Source organism: Ixodes scapularis, unplaced genomic scaffold, assembly GCF_016920785.2.
Source record: "Ixodes scapularis isolate PalLabHiFi unplaced genomic scaffold, ASM1692078v2 PGA_scaffold6__148_contigs__length_123643588, whole genome shotgun sequence".
NCBI classification, from domain to species: domain Eukaryota; kingdom Metazoa; phylum Arthropoda; class Arachnida; order Ixodida; family Ixodidae; genus Ixodes; species Ixodes scapularis.
Window position 1 is genome coordinate 69,198,108 of NW_024609881.1, and position 22,327 is coordinate 69,220,434.

The 22,327-nt window shown below is 46.3% G+C and overlaps 1 protein-coding gene across 1 annotated transcript in view; it reads left to right on the forward strand.

Moving 5' to 3' along the window:
• Positions 1 to 22,327, forward strand: part of LOC115317859 (collagen alpha-1(I) chain) — a 36,435-nt gene that overhangs the window by 11,590 nt on the left and 2,518 nt on the right. Inside the window, exon 2 of the mRNA XM_029977607.4 lies at positions 17,215 to 20,865. Within this exon, the coding sequence (XP_029833467.2) occupies positions 17,215 to 20,865 (3,651 nt within the window). The remainder of the gene's footprint in view (positions 1 to 17,214; positions 20,866 to 22,327) is intronic.

Consider the following 22,327-nt stretch of genomic DNA (forward strand, 5'->3'; position numbering starts at 1 on the left):
AACCGCTTCTTAAATACTGCATTACATGCACGATTTATGCGATGGAAATTTAAAGATAAAAATTGTTACTAATCTTTTTTTTTTCTTGCACGCTGATTTTTTTTTTTTTTTTTTTTTTAGGCGATGGCATGGGTTTATACACGTCACGTAAAGGGGAACAAAATACCTAGAGGTATGCCGAGTATCGAGTATACTTAGAGGTATGCCGAGTATCGAGGGGACGCACTACTTTATTCCCCGTGTACTCTAAGGTACCTGGAGTGTCTACTTTCCTACAAATACACTTTAAAAACACAAACTTGCATTAAGACCTAAAAAAAAAGGGTGGCACGCGTTTTGCGCATTAAACTTTTCGCATTTCCATTGAGCAAGTCAAAATAGTTTTGCAATGTGCAAATGGCACAAGTTAGCTGAACACCCTGTAGAATTAACGGGGCACTCTAACGATATTTGCGCTTCTCATCGATTTATGCTATTACCTCACTGGTGTCTCGGGCTACTCGGGGAACAAGTAGTAGCCACAAAATATTAGCCCATCCTATCTTAATTCGATCGGACAAAAACTGCTCAACGTCCGGTGGCGACACAGTGTGTCGAAAACGCGCGACCAGGGACATCACCTGTAAGCTTTACGTAAATGGCATTCCACAAGAGCCGCCAGAATTTTTTTTTTTTTTTTTTTTATGCAGACTAAATATTGTTATTCTTTCGAAGGAAGCGTTTTTCTTGGGCGAGAAAGATGAAAGAAAAAAACATTTAAAATGTGCAGAAACGAAACAAATTAAAGACACGCCCGCTTTTCAGCGGCGACACCAGCTAAACCAACCAAAGCACACGCGTTTTTTTTTGTTTTTTTTTTGTTTTTTTTTTTGCGATTGTAATTTGCTAGTAACTTCCAAAACAATTTGAATTTCGGGAAAATTATTTTTCCTCCATGTTCCCACGTTCGATGAGGTCCGTTTCACCGCAAATTTCGAAACAGTTAAAAAATCACTGAAGGGCCCCTTAAAACTTCGGTGGTTCCGGTGTTCATCCCTAGTTGTTCGGTAACCCGACTATCAATTTTATTTCACGACGCTCTCTACCTTCACGTAGGAACCTGAGGCACTCAGGTTCTATACGTGAATAACACGGGAACAAAATTAAGAGCGCATGCTAACCTATAGCTAGGTTTCCGTGTTTTCGATAAATACCGATAAACCCGCTTTTTTTATAATCTGAGAAAACGGAGAAGCCCCAAATTAAAACTGTCCTTAATTCAATAAAAAAAGAAAAAACAAACAAACAAAGAAAGCCAGAATGACGTCACTGCAACTCCTGTGCAAGAAGCAGACGACTTGCTCTCCGTATACACTAACTCAACTCTCTGACGTCACGTCCTTGCGGTGGCGCTGCTGTCGGTCATTGGGCAACTGCACACGAAGAGCTCCACACCTTGTTGGCGCAAAACGCTGACTTTTTTGAAAACAGTGTGTGGGTCTGTTACGTTACGGCATCCGATTTCCAAAGGAATTCGTGTTAAGATTCTGCCCAGAGAGAGTTTATGACTCAAAGAGATTAGGAACTGCCCGTCATCCGAGATTCTTTCTTACTCAAAACACCTAAAACGTCCCACAGAACCGTGGATGTGTGTTTACCGAAAACGTATACGATCGCGACGTCAGAGAACCTTTCCGAGCGTTCATTCACAATACCTCTGTTTTTGAGATAATTATTATGAGCGCGATTCCTATCCGAATGAGTGACGTGTATATATATAGACTTCGTGAGTGAGATCACGACCGCCAATATGAACGAAGTCCGGGAAAGGGTGGTTCGGGGCCGGGGGACTGGGTGTTCACCGCCGTGTCAGACGACGTCCGAGAACGCTGGGAAACGAACGGTCGGTAATTACGGAAGGGGAGGAGAGCGTCATTCATTCAGAAAGATTATTTCGTGCCTATACGGGCTTGAAAAAACACCCGCACGCGCACACACACACACACAAAAGTCAGCTTGTACTCAGATAACTCTGGCACGCGCACACACGCGCAGAAACACACGAAGGCAGGCATATACATACAAAGAAATGCACACAAAGACGCGCACGCGTGCAAAGAAACGCGCACACACGCATCCGCACACGTGCACAGGTATGCACGCGCCATCGCGGCAATCGCGACGCGCGGGCGCGTGTGACGTGTTTAGCTGCGGGCGTCTTTTTTTTTATAATGCCAGAAATAATAAGCACGCCAAGCGTGCAATCTGCTAAACACGTCGATAGGGTTTTTTTTTTTTTTTTTTTTCAAGGCACATTAAAACTGTTTAGTTGACAGCTCGGCCCTTAAATTAATATGCAGATATCTAGCTGATCAATCTCAATAAATCAATAAATTAGGCTCGATAAAAAAAGAATACCGGCACTGTTGCAAGACGTTCGCTAACAAAGTACTGCATTCTTCATTCGCGTAGAGCATTTTTTTAAAAGCTCGGCATTTGCTATTTAAGTCACCATTATGCGCACGTAAACCCACAAACACGAAGACGCAAAAGTACATAGTCAAAAACACGTTGCAGTATACCACTGACGCTTGCATACAGGCACGGACAGATACAAACATACACGCGAACGCACACACGTAGGCGGATGAAAAGGCGGAGGTCCAGTAACTTTCAAGATGGGCACACCGCTAATTTTTATTTTCGTGTTACTCTCAGGTACTTCGGCCTCACCTGGCCGCAACGAAGCAGCACCTTTACTTCTCGTGTTTTTTTTTTTCTTTTTCGCATTTTAAGCTTTGCATGCGCAATTATCATTCATTTTCCTTCTGTCTTAATACCCTTAAAGAAGGAGAGGCGGAAGCTCAATTTTTCTCTCGTGGTGTACTTGTGATTTGTTTTTAGTCAGTCAGAGTATTGAAGAAAGGAAAAAAAAGAAAGTGTTGCTTGACTAGTGACCGTGTACGTCACCTTTGATGGGGGGGAAAGGGGGGGGGGGGGGCAGTGAAAGATTAGAGAACGGTGTGGGTATTTGTGTAGTGTTTCCATTTCTAGTTTTATGACTGCCTGCTGACCTTGGCGCAATTCACGCGATGGCTATCTGCATGAGCGCCCCTTTTGGGAGAAATGTTCTGGAACGGGTTCCATTCCATTCGAGAGTTCTAGTAGATCGTTCCGATACGCCCGATACCCCCAGAAGTGATACCCGATAGAGTGTCGGGCTTCATTATCGAAGTCATATCGGAGTGACATCTACTAAAACTCTTTATTGACGTATTGACTCGCCATTGCATCTCCGGCAAGAGTTGAAGTCTGCGTGACTTCTTTGATGAGCGCCTAGAATATTCCGCGAATTCCGCGGATTTACAGCCGTGTCCTATACATAAAAAAGCAAGTTCCTAATTAGATCCTAGCGTACTATCCAGCAGTTCTTTCTTTTACGCGACTGACCTTTTCAAACTGATTGCCTTCAACTTAACTCCACAGTTGGCTCCGGGTGTGATATGCCGCAAAAGAAATTAAGATCTGCAGGCACTAAAAATTAATGCAAAGTTTAGTTAACGGCACCAACTTTCTTTATATGCTTTGTTTCTAGAAAATGATGCATAAAAAGAACGCATCGTATTATGTTTTTTTTTTGTTGTTTTTTTTAATAATGAAATACTTGTTTTTTCGGAGAAAGTTGACGAGCGGGTAGAAACACTCACAAAATATGTCATGTAGCCCTTTAGCTCCGCGTGTCTTCCCACAATACGCGGAAAATAGAAACTCTTCTGACAGGACTTGATTCGAGATTGCCTTCAACAATCGGTCCATGAAAGAGACCCGCATAAAACACAGACGCTTCACGTGAACAGTATCACAAATGAAATTGAATTATGCGGTAAACCCTTCACCCGGTTTTTTGTAAAGCTCTAGGGTAGAAACTGGCTCAAAAGCACCGATATATGTGACGCGACAGGATGGACGTAGGGAATCGTTTGGAAGGATAATGTTTACAAAGAGGCGGCGTAAGTGCGCACACCCGTTGCCGCGCATGCGCCATGATCAGTTTACGGAACGGAGTAGCTGCAGCGCGCGCTCAGTGCCTACACCCTCGTGCCTCTGGTTTTCAAGCAGCGCACGCTCGTGCTTATGACGTCATTTTAACGCACGACTTGCATTGACATCATGTTAGCGGTCATAGTCGTGGCCTTACCGCTGAGCGCGGACCGTCTGCAAAAGACATTTTGCACCATCGACGTTTTTTTGTTTTTTTTCCTCACAAACAAGTAGGAATGTCCACCAGCATGGTGCGATTACATCACGTGCAAGCCTAATATGGGCCCGTGCTCGACAAAAAAAAAAAAAAAAAAAAGATATAGCAAAGGCAGCGCTCAGTATCATTGTGCAGAGCGATGGCGTTTTCTTTATCGATACTCATTGATATTTACTGCCACTAATAGACCCTTTTCTAAAATATATCAAGCAACACTGGTGGTTACCTTTTCTTGATCTTTTTATACTTAGGATAGGTGGCGCAAGCTACCGCCCGTTACAAAGGGTATAGCCATTAACACCAATCCATCCATCTTTGGGCACAAAGCCTGTGATTGGATCCGAATTGTCGTCGAACGCCGACTCAGCCATCGTGTTCAATAAGTGCATAGAGCACGTGGTCAAACAATGGCGGACAGGTAGTGCGACACACTTTAGAAAACGGTCTATTAAGCGTTACACGCGCCTAAGATTGCCTTAAGGTTAACTCCTAGCATACTACGCCTCGGAGAGCAAAAATCGTCCCCCAAAAAAAGAAATACAGAAAATTGCACATAAACGACGAGATTCCGGAAGGAAGGTCGGTTTACGGGGACGATAAAAGTGTTTACTGTCAGGAGGTGAGTACCGCGGGGAACGCCGAAAGGGTAACAGGTTTGTTGGCTACGACCAGCTGAGATATGGTGCCTTATTTTACGACTAACTATCCTGTTGTAACGGATACCCGTTTAAGTTCACATCAGAAGGAGTATAACGCCTTCGTGGTTCACGTGAGATCCGCTAAATGGAAATGTTGGCGGGTCCAGTAAAGATAGCGTCGACGAAGTGAAGCAATTGCAGATTGTGAGGATGGCATTGTATTCGTTAGAAAACGGCGTTTAGCGACAATAGCGCTGTCTTCTCGAACAAAGGCCGCTAAATAAAATGAAGCCTTTTATTCACAATTGATTGGAATTCCTTTCTCATGTTATTTGAAAGAAATGTATGTTATTTGTAAAGATACGAAGTGCTTAAATATTGCCAAATAACCTAGAGCTTCCTAAGTTCCAGTAAAGTAAAAGTGTACTTCGGGAAAATATTACCTATTAAACAAGAAACAAAATACCAACCTGACCAGCGTTCCCCCGCATTTGGCCAAACAACTAGATACACACCTTCGCATACACTTACACGAACTAAATGCATAGTATAACTATACAATAACACTTTAGACACGTTATGTCCCGACTGATTAATTGTATTTTGTCGGTGCCGAAGACGAGTAGCACAAAGTTCAGCTGAGGACCGTTTTTAGCGTTAACCTGATTTGATGATGTATTGCTCTTTCTATTGACCAACGAAGGGCATCTGGCACGCCCCAGTGGAGAACGGGGGCTATTTTCGACCAACTAGGGATTTTTGCACGTGCCACCGAAATTTCGCTTACACGGCGCCCGCCACCTCCGCCATAAGCTTCCATCAGATTGAGCGTATCCTAACCGAGATTCGAACTGGACACCCGGGGTATAACAGTATTATAGGTTGACAATATTATTTCAAGGTCTTACAAGTAAATTCTTTGTTGTTTTTGCAAGTATATCTCGCGGTCCCTTTAATTCAAACAAAAGCAGGAGTTGCAGAATTCCTCGCGCCTCGCATTATTCCTCTTGTCACTACATTCGAGATTTTGCGTTAAAATTGCGTTTGCAGAAGTTAGGAACGATTTTGCTTTAAAACTAGAAGCTCTGCAGAATAAAGCTGCACGATTCATTTGTCACGAGTACTCCACCTTCACGAATGTCAGACTTAAAGAGAAGCTTGGGCTTAGACCCTTTAGAAATTCGGCGGAAAATTGCTCGTTTATGTTTTTCTCATCAAAGATATTACGACGGATCATTATTCAAAACATTTCTCTGCTCACCGCCACGGTTCATATCTGCTAGACTTGATCACTCTTTCAAAATTGAGCCCATTATATCACGTACTAACCTGTTCATGTTTTCACCACTCCCTTTAGCCATAAAGGAATGGAATAGTCTCCCCAGTGATGTTGTGGTTTTATCTGACCCGATAATGTCTAAACAGAGTTATTCCACGACGGTTTTTCTATTATTGTTAACTTCAGTGTTTGTACTGTTCGAGTTCCACAATGTGTGTGCAATTCATTGCACATATTCGTCTTTTGTACACTTTGCCGTTTTTGTTGTTGCCATGGTCAATACGTTTTTCTTTCTTCAAAGTTTCTCATATATGTACAAGTCACGACTTATCCCCCATTTTTTTCATTCCCCCCTCATGTAATGCATCAATAGATGCTTTTAAGGTCAATAAATGAAATGAAATTAAATGAAAGCAAGCGTAGAATATCAATGGAAAAGCGTCAATCCTGCGGTTTTGATATCGGAAGCGCCATCTCGCGATCACCAAACGAGGCAAGTATCCGGTTCTCGTTGCCACAGCCGCCACGAGATGGAGGTATACTGACGGCAGCCGAAAGGCTGTCTGATTTTAATCGTGTCTTTTCGGCAAATCATGAAGTGCCTTTAAACAACAATTTTCTGTAACCTATGACACAAGAAAAGGCATTGTAATCATCCGCAATATTGATTAACGCCGGTAGTGAATAATCATAAGATTTCTTCTGGAACCATTGGCCAGAGCATCGTTTTCGGACCTTGGCAAGACAGCACAAACAATATAACATACTTTAGTACGTGTTCTATTTTCATCCAAAAGTTATCTTATCTGTCAGGTGTAGTGACAGCGCGCTGATACACGTGCTCTTTCCTTGCTCTCTGAAGCAAAATACCTCGTAAATTTCTTGGGCTGTTTTATCTGCGTAACTCCCGAGAATTGATATCTTTCCAATTTAGAGTCGCATTGGCACCTATCGCAGTGGTGTGTAGGACAATATGGTCCCAGACAATTTGGTCCAAAGTGAAAACCTGGGCAAACTGGTCCCAATTCAATTTTTCGACACTTTTGACGCTCTGTCTAAAATGTCACTGATATCTGCAGCGATTACTTTTAAGGTGAGTGATAGAAATAGAATACGGTCCATTCGTCAGATGTCGATTCGTCATAGGGGGAATAAAGGCAATTTATCGTGCAGATACAGCATGTTTCGATGCAATGTTAGGAAATAACAATGGCAATAAACATGCTTTTGAACAGATAAGTTTTATTATGTTCCAACAAAAAGTCTATGATCTTGAAGCGGCACTTAGTGCGGGAACGTATTAATATGGCCTACGCCCTTCAGAGGGTCAATCGTGGTACGGCTATCTTGTACGTACTGTGTGCAGATTGTTAAAAGTCGCTGTTGAATTTCTCGGTAGACTGGTTCAAACTCAAGTTGAACGCACGAAAAGAAGAACGAATGGGGAAAATTACACGCAAAAAAATATAAACTCTAGTTTGACAAACGGCTCGCCACATAAGTATTTTGCGAATCACATTTAATAACAGAAACCTGTGCAGAGCAATCAATAAAAAAAGTAACTTCAAAATTACGAACAATTTTCTGTAAGACTTAAAGAAAAAATAAATAAAAACAATCTACAAACCTGTAAAAGCAAGAAAAAAAAAGAGAAAAAATTACGCACAATTAAATGACTATTTTGTCCGGACTAGCACTCGGGACCATTCTGTCTGGGACCATATCGACCGGGACCATTGTGTTCGGGACCATATTGTCCGGGACCCTAATGTCCGGGACCCTATTGTCCGGATCCTATCGCAGTGCACTGCCAGACTGCCCGACAAAAAACGTTTTGTGGAACACCCACGTTCTCTTGCCCTCTCATTTCTGCGTCTTCTCGTTTGCCCAAATACGATTTTACGATTTTCTGTAACTCATGGGCATGTCGGAAACAAATTAAAACCAGGGGTTTCCCCAGGAATTGAAATTAAGGGGGGTCTAAATTTTTAAGGGGAGGGGGTTAGGGGGGGGGGGGGCACTGAGAATAGTGGAGTCGTTGCGAACTAAGGGGGTGCCTTCAGAAAGACAGGGGGGGGGGGGGGCGTACACCCCCCCCCCCTCCCTATGGGATGTGCACAAGCTGCTTTCTACAAGCTGCTTTGCGTGCTTCTCATGGCACCCCTTGCCCTCTTCCCTTTTCCTTATTTATTTTTGAACGTAAATTGAAAAGCCTCTTCGGTGTGGAAAACACCACAGGCACATTAAAATGTGCGGCCACTTCTTTTAGATCCTGAGACAGATTATAAATTTAAGGGAGCACCTCCGGTCTAGTTTTGTTTCTAGAAAGAGTAGTTGCGGCATAATTTTTTTTTCTCTTGGAAACAAGATTTTTCACTACTCTCCCCCCCCCTTCCACACACACACGCGCGCACACACACACACACACACACACACACACACGCACGCACGCACGCACGCACACGCACACATACACACACACACACACACACAAAAATGGGTGTTTTTTTCGTCTGAGACGGTCCAGCTGCTATAAAAAGCTTCCTTCCGCGACATGGTGGCAAGACTTTGCCAGCGAGGCTCTCTTAGGCACGAAGCTACAAATTTGGAATAGGCGGAATTGAGAGGAAGGACCCCTTTCTTAGTTCGCGGCTGATGCTTACAGAACACGTGGTCCCCTTCAAAGTTCAGGCATAAATAAACAAAAATGCAGCACTCCATTTGTCATAGTTTTATAAGTGAACGTTAATCCATGTGAATTCAAGGTGAAACAGTTTAGTACATCGTTGACAATTTCCATGCCGACATTAAAATGCTCCAGAGCGAGCACCAAGTAATTATCTACATAACAAATTCGGAATCCGCCCATTCTTGCAATGTCCTCACATTGAGCCAAAAATACATCGCAGAGTATACGCGCAACACGGGAGCCAATACAAATTTCTCACTTTTGGACATAAGCACACTCCCCAAAAGATACAAAGGTGGATCTAAAATAGCACTCCAGCAGCTTCAGATAAGATGTCACACTAACGCCGCTCGATTCTACACCTGATCTCATAATTTTCTTCACTATACTTCCTCACTGCTGGGAAAAGCTTATCTTCAGGAATAGGATAGAAAAGGTCCTTCACGTCAATGGAAAAGCCTCTACCTGTCACCAGATGATCAATGACCGCCACTAAATTCGTCACAAAAAAAAATCGTGCAAATTATGATTTTTCGATTGCCTAATTAGGAAACGCCCACTTCTTTCTGCCACGTATCTTCTTCCTTTACTATTTCCCTAAACGGACCCTCATATTTGTGGGTCTTGGCAGTGGATATCAAATTTAGGCTCAGTTTATTGGCCGTTGTACCTACTTCACAAGTTGGTTTAGCTGCAGTCTATCACAAAGGTCCCTGGCCGACACCTTGACATTGCTGAGGGAGATCTTGTGCACTTGCCTGAAGTTCTTGATGATGGCGGTGTGCGACTGTCCACCGAAGAGCCCCTCTGGAAGGGCCACAAATCTCCGCTCTTTGTCCGCTGTCATGAGCTTGAGTTGATTCTCCTTGAAGTAGGTAACCACTTCGCGTGTCTTTATTGTTTATTTTTTGTTGCTCGCTTTTTTTCCTGGAGATAATCAACGGCCCCTGAAATGCATCGGCCCCTTTTTTTCTGAAACAACTTTGTCTGCAAGGGTTCTTGCCATGCAGAGCTCTGCAATCGGTTTTGGAGTGGGCTGGAGGCTCAACTTCGGTCAGTGTTCTAGATAGGAACTCGGTGATTTTTTTGGGGCCCTGCGTTCCTCTCAATAGGATAACTTCGTTAAGAAATGGTACACTTGCTCTTTTCCTTGGCAAAGAAACCATTAGTTTCTCTTACATGAACTCCGGGCTTTGGGACGTCAGTCGCAGATGTTCCCTGTACGCTTTCTCGGTTGCCCTTGCAGTGGGACCTGAGTGGGAACACCAAATTCTTCGACGGTCCATTTGCTTCCACATTTCGGATGTCAAGATTTGGCAGATCTTTTTCGCATTTTGGATCTCATGATTTTGCAGATTCTTTTAGAAATTTTGCCGAGACAGTCATGTGGCACTGTGCATGCATCTTTTTGAAGTAATTACCGTCTGATAAGTGCCACAATTGATTTCTTAATTTTTTTTATGTGGGTGAGGGACGTTTGTTTGTAACAAACCACGCGGTACATCTCGTCTTTCTCAGTAGCTAAGCTAATTAAGGTGTGTTTAAGGAATGAGTGCCTCACTGGGCAAGTGAGAGCTCATTTTATCCCGACGGTCGAGTCGCGTGGCAAATAGTTATTGATGACTTGTACCTAAATAGGAAAGCGCGGCACACTTCATGCAGATTTCAAAACGTCCACTTCTACACATGATGCGACTGGAACAACTATCGACTTATTATAACGAACTTGTTCCAGACTCCAGGGCCGGCTTGCCAGAATCAGCGTCTCAGCTGAGACTTTGTGAAAGAAGACACCACCAAGGCTAGTGCACGAGCGGATTGGCACGTGAAAGCGAGTCTCAAGCGCTCGCGCGCCCCAGGCTTGGCAGGCATTCTTTCACACTGTCTAATCTAATACCCGAGCCACACGGGCAACTCGAATGCCATTTACAACGAATGACATTTGAACGATCGGCCAATCAGTGCGTGGCATTCCGAGCGTGAGGCATTCCACGCGCGACAGATCACGAGCTGATTCGTCGATCACACGAATGTCATTCGTTCTAAATGGCATTCGAGTTGCCCGTGTGGCACGGGTATAAGATGTTGAATCTAGCTCTAGCCTGGGGTCTTTAACGAGCGCGGTGCACATTAAAGACCCTGGGCTAGCGCTTGTACCGCACTGGCTGAATCAGACGCCCACGGAGGAAGACTAACAATTCTGGCTGTATGAACATACTAACAACAATTTGTTGGCTAGTCAGCCCACGTATTTTTCTTAAAGAAAACAAACTTATTTGTCTCGATTACAGTAAATATACTGTGCGGTCGGTGTGAGCAGGATCGGTTAACTGATATGGGACATACTCTAATTGTAATTGGCTAAATGAACTTGGCATTTGTTTCAGGTTTCAGTCTGTGGTGTGTTTTCACGAAACCTTCTACAGCTTCAGAAAAGTTATCACCTTATAGAGACATTGGCGAGCTGAAATGTTAATTAAATTTTCTAGCGTTCGGTACTTAATGAAAAAAAAACTGCGAGTGTAAGCTGAATAATGTTTAATAATTGATAAACAAAAGCTGAATGTGTGATGACTCATTAGGCGTTCATGGTAATTTTATTCCTGACATCTCCGCAGTAAGTACTCGGCCAGAGGTGGAAGGAATGTGCCTTTTTGAAGACTGAATAGTAATGCCCATGCAGCCAAAGCTTTAGCTACTTAGTTTCATACTGCTGCATTCCCACTCTTTTTCGCCGATGCTGCTTGCTTAGCTATATAATATTTTCACCAATTTTACCTGCTTGAGTTTCACCCTACCTTCTTAACGGTAAACACTAATAAATACAGCTGTTTCTTTGAAACATTAATGCTACATCGTGAATCGTGACAGAAAAAAAAAAAAAAACCTATAAAATCAAGAACTCAACCCATCTTACAAGTTCTGTAAATCGTTATGAAAGGTTTAAGAACAAACGGGCTCTGAACGTCTTCTTTTCTTTTTTCCTTGTATTTTCCTTTTGAGTGCTTGTCATAGCAAATGATATTGCGGAGCTAGGATAAGGAGTCATTGTATTTAGCGGTGTGCGAGATTAAGTATAAACAACATCTGAGCTAACAGTTTTGTCGTTGTTTCTTTTTACGCCAGCTTTCATTAAATGAATATCTTGTCCGAGCTAAACACTCCCTGAATGAATTGATGAATGAACAGTTCGTTGCCTGGGCAATCGACCATCCATTCATCAATAGTTGGTAGCCTGAGTCATTTAGCCTACGATCCCTAGACCAATCCTCATCTAAGTTTGTTCACCATTAACTCGTCTATATTTATCATATATGTATACGGATGTCTTGAACGTTTGTAGAATCTGAGCTGCCACGTCGAACTTCGAGGTGGTATTTGTTCCAGAGACGTCAAAACTTCAAGCAATATCGACAGAGTCCAACCTTTTAAACAGTGCAAACACGTTTGCAGAAAAATATATAAGTACCAAATAAGAAGCTATTCCGTAGTCGGTTTCATGCTTTTATATTTTGTAGTTTAAACGATTCAAAATAACACGCGTTTACGAATATTAAGTAAAACAAAATTTTGAATAATTATGTTGTTTCAGTTTCGTCTGCTGTGGCTGTGGTTCAATACACATTTACTGATACATAAACAAAAAAAAATCATACATACATAACATCACTTAAGCAGTTTTCGAAGAGTTTCGTTCATGCTGTCCAGTCATATTTTTCTTTCGGTCGCGTGTAATATTTAATCAATGGGTTCAATTTTTCAAGAACATAAAGAAAACATAATATGCTAGCGCCTGAGATCAGCATATTTCATCACGCTATGTATACAACTCTGGTAAATCGTGCCCATCCGTACTTAGTTATCATGACAATCTCTTACTTTGTTCTTGAGGAATAGAAAAGCCGGATACTCTTTTCAGGCTTGTTTGTGCCAACTGTGTCATCCGCTGACTGGAGAAGTGCAGTTTGCACGAACGCATTGAACGATTAGTGTATATGCACGATACACAAGGCCTACATGTTAATGTCGAGGACTGATGCCTAAAATCACTTTTGAAACCACCTTTTTGTGTTTGTGTGCTTGCTTTACCACTTGACGTTCGCGACCGGCCGTCGCCGACCTGCCTATCCGCTTTCAATTTGGCGCATGAGCATAACAAAAAAACTTCAGTCTAACTTCTGTCAAACGTCGTGTTAAGAGCTCGAAATAATCTTAAACCTGGTCGAGCTCGAATCTCGCCGTGTTCGTGGCATTCTTAAATACGTATAATCGAATTTTACAAGACTGAACAGTCGTAGTCGAAAGGAGATTCAAGTTTGCATGTGGAAATGCCTGTTCTCAGATGCTGCATGCCCTCGAAAAAAAGAAGCAAATTAGACGTTAAGTGTTTAGACAGTGCGAGGTTCCTCTGTCTTTGAGTCATGTTCACACTGGTTCAGACTGTAGATAAGCAATTTAGCCTGTGCAGTGCGACTGAGGTCATCGCGCAAGTAGATGTATCGTTGCGGACCACCTTGAAGTCTACCATGGGCGCCGCCATTTCAAAGTTCCTTCAGCGCAAATCAAAATGGCGAGATCTCCCCTCGGTACGCATGGAAGTAAACAGTAAGGAGTTCCCGATAACACATTGCACTACAATGCACTCAAAACACCAACCATCGGTCCAACCAACGATATGGGCAATTGGCATAATGCTTTAAGGGTCACGTGATATCAGCTGCAAACGTTAGACGTTAAGTGTTTATACAGCGATAGGCATCTCTGTCTTTGAGTCATGCCAACACTGGTTCACACAGCAGATAAGCAATTTAGCCAGTGCAGTAAGACTGAGGTCATCACGCATGTAGCGCTGGGTATCGTTACGGACCCACTTTTATAGTGCATATTTTACTGGCGCCGCCATTTTGAAGTTCCTTCAGCTCTCAGAAGCAAAAGTGGTGTCAGTGAATCACCACCCGGACGAAATATGTATTACACGCCATTCTGATTGGATAAACTCATAAAAAACACTAATTATTGGTGTTTCCAGTGCTTTGAGGAGCAGCATTCGTACAGGAGCATCCAAGAGTGAATTTTTTCGGTTGGATTTCAATTTTAGACCTCAGTTAATCAGATTTTACTAAGTCTATGCCAGCAGTATGATCAACCTAGCTAGAATGACTCCGGAACTTCCCAAGCCAGTGATACCCGTAATGCCCACCTAGAGTCACAGACAACTTAAAAATGCCAGGGTGTGGCGTATCATTGTTCACGTTTCTTGATTCGCGATTCGTTCGTCAGCGGCTTATCGAGTAATGCCGCAATCTTATTTACTGCGTATAAATATGATCCTCGAAAGTCTCTACGCCCTGCGGCTCTTAAGTTGACAGGGAGAAGGCGGGGCGCATGTTCGCCTGCTTCTTGCGCAGGGGTTGCGGTGACGCCAGAACACCGAGCTCTGGGCGGCTCGATTGGAAGGATAGTGGGTAGACCTCAAGGCAGCTAGCATTGAGGTCTACCCACGACTGTCCTTCCAATCACAGCCAATCAGAACTCGACGTCCTGACGTCACCGCAACCGCCGCACAAGAAGCAGGCGAACTTGCGCCCCGCATAGGCTGTTTCGAAATCCTCCTGTCGAAGACTGCTGCTTTCGAGGACGCGAGTTCACGTACTTGGCCAGAAACTGCTATTAAAAAAGAAATAGAAAGACGCATCCTGCCAGGGCAGTGATTTCCCTGTCTGCGGCTCAACCTCCGCCGACTGCGGCGCCGAGAAAAGCCTCCGCAGTGACACGCGTCACCTCGCGGACGCCTGAGCTCAGTCTCTTTCATCGTTGGGCGTTTCTTTTCCGACGGACGCAGCCTTGACCGCTCCTGGACAAGGTAAATCCGCCTTGACGTCGCCGCCTGTCGACACCAGGTCGTCATCGTTTGGTTGCCTCGCCATTTTCCCCGCGGATATTTTGTGACTATTTATTATTTCTTCCGACATCTTATAATTACATCATCTTGGAAAAATTCTCGAGCTAACTTCCCCGCCCCTCCCCCTCCACTCCCCCCCCCCCCCCCCCTCCATAAAAAAAAAATGAAAAAATGAAGGAGCGCTATTTTCAGTTTGCAGAGACTGCAGTCCTGGACAATGCATTCGCAACTCTGCTGGCCTCCAGGTTGTACTATAAGGTAGCTCGTTGGGCTGTTAACGGTAATTCGTTACATTTTAGTAGCGTAATCAAGTTTCAAATTTATTTACTTTCGCTGAAGAATTGGAGAGGTGACAAAAGAACTGACAAACTGCTGGACAAAGTCCGCTCCTCTCCCTGGCGGCAACTGAAGCAACTACCAAGAAAGCGTACCAGCTCAGGAAAAAACGATCTAAGCCTTTTTTTAAAAAAGACCCAAGCCATTTGTACAAAATGCAGTCTCTGAAATAAGCTTAACACGACAAAGAGCGTAACAATATTTACTTGCATTGTTTTCAGCCTCAACACTGACTGATAATACAAAGCAAATTGAAACATTGGGAGGCACCTGAGCATCTGATTCTCCCCGTTTGTTCTGGGGAATGGGAGCGTCCAGGCAACGGCATGAAGAATGGTATATAAAGTATTCATTAGCTGGGAATAAGAAAATAATACACTACCCTTTTAGATTGTTTAACTCTGTTTAGCCCTCGTAGTGAACCTTTTCCTCAAAGAGTGCTACGCTGGCGCACGCTTTCTCTTACCTTGCTATCAATAGACTATTTCAAAATGCAGTGCCATCTGGTAGCTCAAAAAGCATTTGCACTTTCGGCAAAGTGATGGCGGCCATGCAACTGTACCTCGTCGGGTACTTTCACTTTCGTGCGTCAATGACAAATAAGAATTGTTTGTTTTTCTCGATCACAACATGTTTATATCTTGATTTGTTCCAGTTTCGATGATGTGAACATAAGAACCGAGCAGTAAAAAGCGAAGGCCCATAACCACTTATTTAAATTTTCGCAATCAAAAGACATTAAAGCCAGAGTTATGCCAAGAGATTAATCAGACCTTGAACCCCACTCCGAAATAAACGCTTATACGCTGCCGTTGTACCTAATTTGTGCGTCGTCCATGTACTGAAGTCTCGAACGTACAGGCCTCGTGTATCCGCTGCGCGCTTGGTAGTATCCTCAACTCCTTTTTTCGTGAGCCTCAAGAAGGCCGCCATTAGTTTGGCAATTGGTGCCATACACCGATTCGATTGAATTGGATTGGGTTCCTCCGGCTCCCCCTTTGTAAAGGGTGATCGGAACTTAGGGTTCTGGATTTAGCCGGTTGGCTCGTCTGGCACTTCCACTTCCGCTGTCTCTTCCGTCTGAGATTGGAGTTCGGCCTATTCCACACGGTTTACCATGCCCTCCATCCGCTGCCTCATTTCCTGCCACCAGGTCTCCTGTGGCAGGAGACCTGGTGATGATAGTGATCAAAGTTGCCAGACTGAATTTTCAAAACGGTCTATTTCCACACAGTTTTCGGTGGGAACCGGGAGAAATATATTTGTCCTATACTTTGTTAACAGAGAAGCCATTTGTGAGCCTTTGCGACTGCCTCGCCTTTTACAGCATTAATAACCCGACTCCGGCATGTATAGAAGTCTGTTCCGGAAACGCCATTCCTGGGACATGGAGTCCCTATGTTCCCCTTAACTTCCATTCATTTGCATGTGAGTGCCATCCCAACGATCGCTTCAGATGGTAGTGGCTCGGACAAAGAGCGCTTGCGGCGCGCCAACAAAGGAAAAGTCCTCAAATCCGTTTACACGAAAACGATTATGACGTTTCTGCGGCGTCCCAATGGAATTTTTCCGCCAAATCGCTCCAAGAAAAGCGATGTTTTTAGAAAAAAAAGACATTGCATTTTGTACTCGGCAACATTCTAACGACCACAATATATTGAATTTATAAAAATGTTTTCTCGGCGCCAAAAAAAAAACAAAAAACGCCTAGTTTTTATACATTGTTAGACAAACAATTACCTTAATCGTAGGTTAGTGACAAATAGACAACTATAAAGCACCTCTAAACTTCGCAAAGCGAGCAGGCGCAGAGGGAATGACAAGAAACATTCACATCATGCACGAGCCGTAACCCATAACTAATGTATATTTCCAAAATGCTTCGAACAACTCACTTTAGAAAACACATCTGTATATGATACGTGTTTCGTCCTGGTTTCTTCATCTTCCCTTGCACTGCGCTATTAACTACGCCATATGTTTAGGAGCGCATCCGGTAACCTGAAGCGTGATCTTATCGTTATGGCTTTTTATATGAAAAAAAACAAACAAACGTGTTAAAAGGTCTGGTTTGAGATAAGCGGAGAGGATAATGAACCTACCTTCTAACGCAACCCTTCTTTATCCTCGCAGGCTACCCTTGCTACCAAGAGGGCTTCTACCGGGACCAGGACCACTGCGGCCGGTTTTACCGCTGCGCCCCCGTGCGGAACCGACCGGGTGTGTTCACCCTGTACACCTTCGGCTGCCCTGAAGGCACCGCCTTCGACGAGTACCAGCGGGTATGCTTGGCCCCTCACTCGGAAGACCCCTGCTTCAACCAGGTGGCCAGGGCACCCGAACCACCGCGGCGTCGCGTCAACTATCCGGCGCCCGTTCGGTCCAGCTTCCGAGACGGTCATCCACTGCCGTGCCGCGGAAATGGATTCCATGCCCACCCGTACGACTGCAACCGCTTCTACCGCTGCGTCCGCTACGAGCAGGACTCCTTCTATAACGTGTACGAGTTCAACTGCCCTGAGTCACTCGTCTTCGACGAGTACTCGGGCACGTGCAACTACCCGGAGATGAGTTACTCCGAGTGTGTCAACACACAGTTCCAGAACAGTAGCAGCAGCACCTGGAGTGACCGAGGTTCGGACTCCAACACGGACGGTTCACCTAGCTGGTCTCAGCCTTCCCAACCCACGGGAGAAGGCAATCAACCCTCACCCGACGGCGGGTCGACAGCAGAAACGCACGATCCTAGTCAAGGCCAACAGCAAGGTCCGTCAGAGACGCCGCCCTGTACGCGAGAAGGCTTCTTCGCCCATCCAGACGACTGCAACAAGTTCTACCGGTGCGTAAGCGGAGACACGGGATCCTATGTCGTGTACGTGTTCAGCTGCGGCCCGACACTGGTCTGGGACGAGGCCGAAGACACCTGCAACTATCCCCACGCCGTTTCGGGACCCTGTGGAACGGGAGCTGGAGGGCAGCCTTCGCGACCTTCGCCGCCTGTTGGACCACCTCCGTCAGGAGGCAGCGCGCCTCCGGGAGGTCGTCCAGGTCAATCGTCTCAGGGTGAAGGTACAGAGAAGCCTTGCGACAAGGAGGAAGGAGGCACACCAGGAGGAGGCGCACCGGGAGGTGGAAGACCTGGTGGGGGAAGACCTGGTGGGGGAAAACCTGGCGGTGGAAGGCCTGGAGGTGGCAGTTCTGGCGGTGGAAGACCTGGATCTGGCAGTCCTGGTGGTGGAAGACCCGGAGGTGGCAGTCCTGGCGGTGGTATGCCTGCCCCGGGCGGATCGCCTTCAGGCCAAGACCTACCGTGTCCGAACGAGGGCTTTTACCGCAACCCGACTAACTGTTACCGGTTCTACAGGTGCGTCAAGAGAGAAAACAGTGGTGGCAGCGGCAAAGACTATGATGTCTACGAATTTAATTGCCCCGAAGGGCTCGTGTTTGACGAGAGGTTCAGCGTGTGCAACTGGCCTCATCAGGCAGCGCCGTGTGATGAAAGTAGTGGCGAACCGGGACAAGGACAGGGTGGACAACCAGGACAAGGTGGACATCCTGGACAAGGAGGGCGACCAGGACAGGGCGGCCGACCAGGACAAGGCGGACAACCTGGAGGCCAGGGAGGGAGACCTGGCCAGGGTGGTGAACCTGGTCAAGGTGGACGACCTGGACAAGGTGGACAACCTGGCGGACAAGGAGGACAACCAGGACAAGGTGGAAGACCAGGACAGGGTGGCCAACCCGAACAAGGGGGTAGACCTGGGCAAGGTGGTCAACCGGGACAAGGTGGCCAGCCTGGACAAGGAGGACGACCAGGGTCGGGTGGACAGCAAGGACAAGGTGGCCAACCCGGAGAGGGAGGAAGACCAGGTCAGGGCGGCCAACCGGGGGGACAAGGTGGCCAGCCCGGACAGGGAGGAAGGCCAGGCCAGGGTGGTCAACCAGGTCAGGGACAGCCAGGGCAAGGAGGGAGGCCAGGACAGGGTGGACGTCCAGGTCAAGGACAACCAGAATCGGGTGGGCAGCAAGGACAAGGAGGTCCTACCGAGGGTTCGAGTCCAAGCCGGCCTAGCCCAGCAGAGGGCGGTCGAGATCAAGAACCAACAAAGCCGCCCTGCAAAGGGGAGGGCTTCTTCAGGCACCCTGACAGCTGTTACCGATTCTACCGCTGCGTAAATTCAGGCAGTGCTAGCAACAACTTTGTAGTATATGAGTTCAACTGTCCCGAAGGTCTAGTATTTGACGAGCGCTATAGCACCTGTAACTGGCCCTCTGACGCACCCCCCTGTGACTCGGCGATGCCGCCGTCGGAAGGTCAGGCCCCGTCCAGGCCTGGAGGACGTCCTGGAGGCCCCGGACAAGGCGGTAGTGCCGGGCAGCCAGGACAGGGTGGAGGTCCGGGACAACCGGGACAAGGAGGACAACCAGGACAACCGGGGCAGGGAGGGCAACCAGGGACCCCAGGGCAAGGTGGACAGCCTGGAGGCCCAGGCGGAAGGCCAGGCAAACCAGGCCAAGGTGGGCAGCCTGGAGGCCAAGGCGGAAGACCAGGTCAGCCAGGACAAGGCGGACAACCCGGAGGTCAAGGCGGAAGACCTAGTCAGCCAGGTCAAGGCGGTCAGCCTGGAGGTTCAGGACAACAGAGTCACCTACCGTGCCCAAACGAGGGATTTTTCCGCAACCCCGATAACTGCTACCGCTTTTACCGCTGCGTCGACACCGGCAGTGGATACGTAGCATATGAGTTCAACTGTCCTGAAGGGCTGGTGTTTGACGAACGGTTCAGTACCTGCAACTGGCCTGATGCTGCGCCTCCTTGTGACCAGAAACCTCCACTAGGCAGACCAGCTCCTGGCGGAAAACCCGGTGGCGGGAAGCCCGGTGGCGGGAAGCCCGGTGGTGGGAAGCCCGGCTCCGGAAAACCAGACACTGGAAAACCAGGTCCTGGAAAACCTGAACCATCTCCATCTCAACCTGGCTCTACGCCTTCTGGTCCCGAATCTTCCCCCGGCAGTACACCCGGTGCAGAAACCACTGGACCTGGTACTGGGACGACGGGATCCCCCACCGACAGCACGGAAACGACTGTCAGTGGTACAGACAGCACTGGAACCACACCGATGGGTACAGATGGCACAGGAAGTACTGGAACTACTCCAATGGGTACAGATAGTACAGGGAGCACTGGAACCACACCAGCCAGTACAGACAGCACTGGAAGCACCAGCACTCCAACGGACAGCACGGGCACGACTCCGACCGGAACAGATAGCACAGGTTCAACGCCTACAGGAACTGACAGCACAGGAACTACTCCCGCTGACAGCACAGGAACAACTCCAGGCGGTACTGACAGCACCGGGTCAACGGGTACCGACAGCACAGGTTCCACTGGTACTCCACCTACTGGTACTGACAGCACGGGAACTACCGGTCCCGCTACAGACGGGACCACAGAGAAGGACTGCGACAAGACCACAAAGCAACCGCCTAGCGGCGGGGGCAGACCAGCGGCTGTCAAGGAACCCAATGGCAAACCTTCAGAGCTCAGCTGCCCCCGGACAGGTTTTTTCAGACGCCCGGGCAACTGCAACAAGTTCTACCGCTGCGTCGACTTCTACATGACCGGACGCAATTACGTTGTGTACGAATTTGACTGTCCCGAAGGCCTAGTCTTTGACGAACGATACAGCGTATGTAACTGGCCCGAACAAGCAGCTCCTTGCGAAGAAGGACCGCCACCTCCGGGGCAAGCGCCTTCAGGTCCGGAAGGAGGATCCCAAGGTACGTTACCCAGCAGTTCTAGATTTCAGGGGTCGGTTAAGTAGATTATAATGCAATTAATGCAAAGGTGCAAGCGAGCTGGACAAGAATGACAAAAATAATCCCTGGAGAAGGGGAACAAGGGGGAGAAAGAACAAACAGAAATCTCCAAACACAGCTAGGTGACTGGTGCGCGACCGAAAAAAATCCGCCTGGTCTTGATATCGAAGCAGGGACCTCTCCATTTCCAGTGGAGCGCTCTACCAACTGAGCTAACCAGGGGTTAGACGTCACTAGAGCAAACGGGTTTTATCAGCTGCCACCAGTCTAACACCAACAAGGGTTAACCACCTGGATTTTACGGTTATGATTATAATTAAATTAATGCAAAAGTGCAAGCGAGCTGGACAAGAATGAGAATAATAATCGCTGGAGCTTAGTAAAGACAGTTATATTACTGACTAAAAAAACCTAGCTCAAATTGTGTATTCGAGGACAACTCGTGTGCCGTATCCTTTGGGGCTCTTGTGACAAATGATGATCCTTTAAAGGGGTTCAGGATCGAAACATAACATATCCCTGGAACACTTAAAAACGGGTGAAATATGATACATGATATCCGTAAATTATAATCACACGTTTGTCTTTTCAGCGGATGGCTATATGTTTCGTTCCAACCAACGGCTCCTGTCGAGCGCTTCGAAATCAACCATCGAGGCGGCGCGATGCATTTCGGGATATATTCCCGTGACGTCACGTACGGAACGTCACGGGCCCATAAACGGCCAAGGATACCATAATTACGACCGTCGTCACTAGGTGGCGCCAGCTTTATCGTCAACGCGTTACAATCCCGCTAATTGGGAATGCCCGAGGTATGGTGTCTACACCATACACCATCGGACACGCAGCGCCGTGGTGCTGCTACTGATGGACCCATGACTTCAAACATTCCAACGAAACACGCCCCCCCCCCCTCTCCAAACACCAGGTGGTATTGGGAAATCGTTTTATTTGTTTTTTTTTAATTACTTTTCTTGCGTTGACAGACAAAAGACAGGTGTTTGTGAGCTGCTGTCATAAAAGCAACTCGACTGCACATAGAAATAGGTGCTAAAATTTTGCTTCCGTACCCCTTTTAAAGCCCTAGAACGTTGTCAACTAAAGTTCAATCCTAAAAAAAAAAGAAAAAAAAGAAGAAATAAACTAGACGAAGAAACGATTACAAATACGACGGAACAACTGAGACTATACTTAAGTGTCTTGAACAAAATATTGTGCAATACAACGTGACGCATGCCTAAAGCGCCTACAAATAGACAGGTATTCGTATGATACTACTTGTTTTATTTTGTACTTTTTTATTTGAGGAACACGATGACACTGGTGGTTACTGTTTCGAAACTTCATGGGATAGTATGTCGTAAAGATCAAGGTTTTGCAATACGCTGGCATATGGAGTTGCAAAATGGTTACATTGCAT